The 2,500-nt window shown below is 42.6% G+C and overlaps 1 protein-coding gene across 1 annotated transcript in view; it reads left to right on the forward strand.

Moving 5' to 3' along the window:
• Window positions 1–1,984: 1,984 nt before the first annotated feature.
• Window positions 1,985–2,500, forward strand: part of EMWEY_00030750 (ubiquitin carboxyl-terminal hydrolase domain-containing protein, putative) — a gene marked incomplete at both ends in the record, with an annotated part of 3,682 nt that continues 3,166 nt past the window's right edge. Inside the window, 2 exons of the mRNA XM_013481656.1 lie at window positions 1,985–2,250; window positions 2,360–2,500. The exon at window positions 2,360–2,500 is cut by the window's right edge and continues 478 nt beyond it. Of these exons, the coding sequence (XP_013337110.1) occupies window positions 1,985–2,250; window positions 2,360–2,500 (407 nt within the window). The remainder of the gene's footprint in view (window positions 2,251–2,359) is intronic.

Below are 2,500 nucleotides of genomic sequence, written 5' to 3' on the forward strand. Positions count from 1 at the left end.
ATGCAATATTGCTTCTCGTACCCGTGCTGCTGCCATGTAGCAGCAGCAGCAGCAGCAGCAGCAACACTTGCTGCTACATGTCTAGTACTATCTGCCTCCCTCTCTAGGCAGCAGCAGCAGCAGCAGCAGCACGGATGCTGCGCCAATGCTTATTTACTTATTTGCATGCATGCATGCATTATTTGCAGCTGCTGCTGCAGCACGACTCCCTCTTCTTTCTTATATAAGGGTAGCTAAGAGCAACAAACTAAATAAATAAATAAACAATTATTATTTATTTATTTATTTATCTATTTATTTATTTATTTATTTTTTATATATATTTATGCTGCTGCTGCTGTTATTGCAGCAGCAGCAGCAGCAGCAGCACCTGTTGCTATCTATATGCTGCGCAGCAGCATATAGAGTATATAATTATACATCTATTGTGCATCTACGGTGTATAGGCAGGTGCGTGCATGCATTTGCTGCAGGAAAGAAGGAGAGAATAATAAATAAATAAATAAATAAATAAATAAACAAATAACTTGTCTATTTATTTCTGCCTAAACCCTAAACCCAAAACCCTAAACCCTAAACCCTCGAACGGGAAAGGGGGCGGCTCCAACTGCTGCTGCTGCTGCTGCTGCTGCTGCTGCTGCTGCTAGCCTCCTCCTTGCTTGCTGCTGTATATTAATTAAGAATAAATATACAATAAAAAAAGAAAATAATTAATAAAAAAAGAAATAAATAATAAATAATTAATTATAAATAAAAAAAATAAAAAAAAGAAAAAAAAAAAGAAAAAAAAATATATTCGTGCAATATAGATACTCCTCTATCTATATATATCTATATACCCCCACTGGGGTGTATATACAGCTGCTGCTGCTGCTGCTGCTGCTGCTGCTGCTGCTGCTGCTGCTGCTGCTGCTGCAGTAGTATAGTATATAGAAAGGGGGTTGTGGTTATAATAGGTATATGTTGCTGCGCGTCTATTAAATAAATAAACAAATAAATAAATAAATAATATTTATATTTATTTATTTATATATTTATTATTTATTTATTTATTTATATATATAAATAAATAAGCAGCTCTCTTTCTCTCCCTTTTCCTTCCTTCCTTCTTCTCTTCCCTGCTGCCGCACCGTGCTGCTGCGGTGTATGTACACCTGAATAAAGAAGAAGATTTACCTTTTCTTCTTGTTATTTATTTATTTATTATTTATTATTATTTTATCTTTATTTACATCTTTATTTCCTCTATATCCTTCATCATCTCCCTTATAGGGGTGCAGCAGCAGCTGCTGCAATAGCAGCAGCAGCAGCAGCAGCAGCAGCAGTAGCAGCAGCAACATTAGTTACAGCAGCAGCAGCAACAGCAGCAACAACCTTTATCTACAGGATTCTATTATACGAACCTTTTAACCCCTCTATAATACTGCAGCAGCTGCTGCTGCCGCTGCTGCTGCTGCTGCAGCTCCTGCTGCTGCAGAGGTACCCGCTGCAGCAGCACGCTCCAACCTCGTGCCTCTTTGCTGCTGCGGGCATATTCCTGCTGCTGCTGCAGCAGCAGCAGCAGCAAACCTGCTGCTGCAGCAAAGTAACGGACGTTGTTGCTGTTTGCAGTTCAGGTGTATAGACAGCTCGTGTGTGGCTCTCCCTATACTGCCACCGCTGCTGCTACTACTACTGCTGCTGCTGTTGCTGCTGCTGCTGCTGCATGCATATTTTCTTATATATATTTATATATCTATAAAGAAGAAAGCAGCAGCAAAAAATAGGGTACTATTCTTGCGCTCATGCGGGGCCCTACAGGGGCCTCCGCTGCCCTCTCCTTGGGCCCTTTATTAATAATAAAGTGTCTCCTTTTTTTCCTTAATTATAACTGTCTCCTTTTTCTTCTTTTTTCTTCTTTTTCTTCTCTTCTTATAGGAGGGGGGCCCCCAATACCCTTCTATTACCACCAACAACAACACCAACTACAAGGGGGGCCCCCATCATGACCTCCTTAGTACCCTCTTCCCCCTGTATACAGGGGGGCCCCCAGCCCCCCCCTGGTCTCCTTAATCTAGGCAAGACTTGCTGCTTCAATGTCTTGCTGCAGGCCCTTGCTGCTACCCGTACCTTTTCTACCCTTTATGCCCCATTAGGGGGGGCCCCAGGGGGCCCCCATCAGGATACACCCCAACAAGGGGGGCCCCAAGGAAATAATCATGAATATTTACCCTTGAGGGGACCAAGAGATGCCGTCAATCCACAAGACACGTCAGTCCTTATTATACAAATAACACTTCCAACTAGGGTTTAGGGTTTAGGGTTTAGACCCCAAAATTAGGGTTTAGGGTTTAGGGTTTAGGGTTTTGTTTGTGTGCAGACCTATAAACTTCCAGGTATCACAAATCCTGGCGGAGATGACAAGAGATACTTCTCTCCAGGATTGCTGCAGCAGCAGCAACAGCAGCAGCAGCAGTACTAGCAGTACAACTGGTAGCAGCACGGACAACGGCAACTGCTG

The sequence above is a fragment of the Eimeria maxima genome, genomic scaffold (genome assembly GCF_000499605.1).
Source record: "Eimeria maxima Weybridge genomic scaffold, Emw_scaff378, whole genome shotgun sequence".
NCBI lineage: Eukaryota > Apicomplexa > Conoidasida > Eucoccidiorida > Eimeriidae > Eimeria > Eimeria maxima.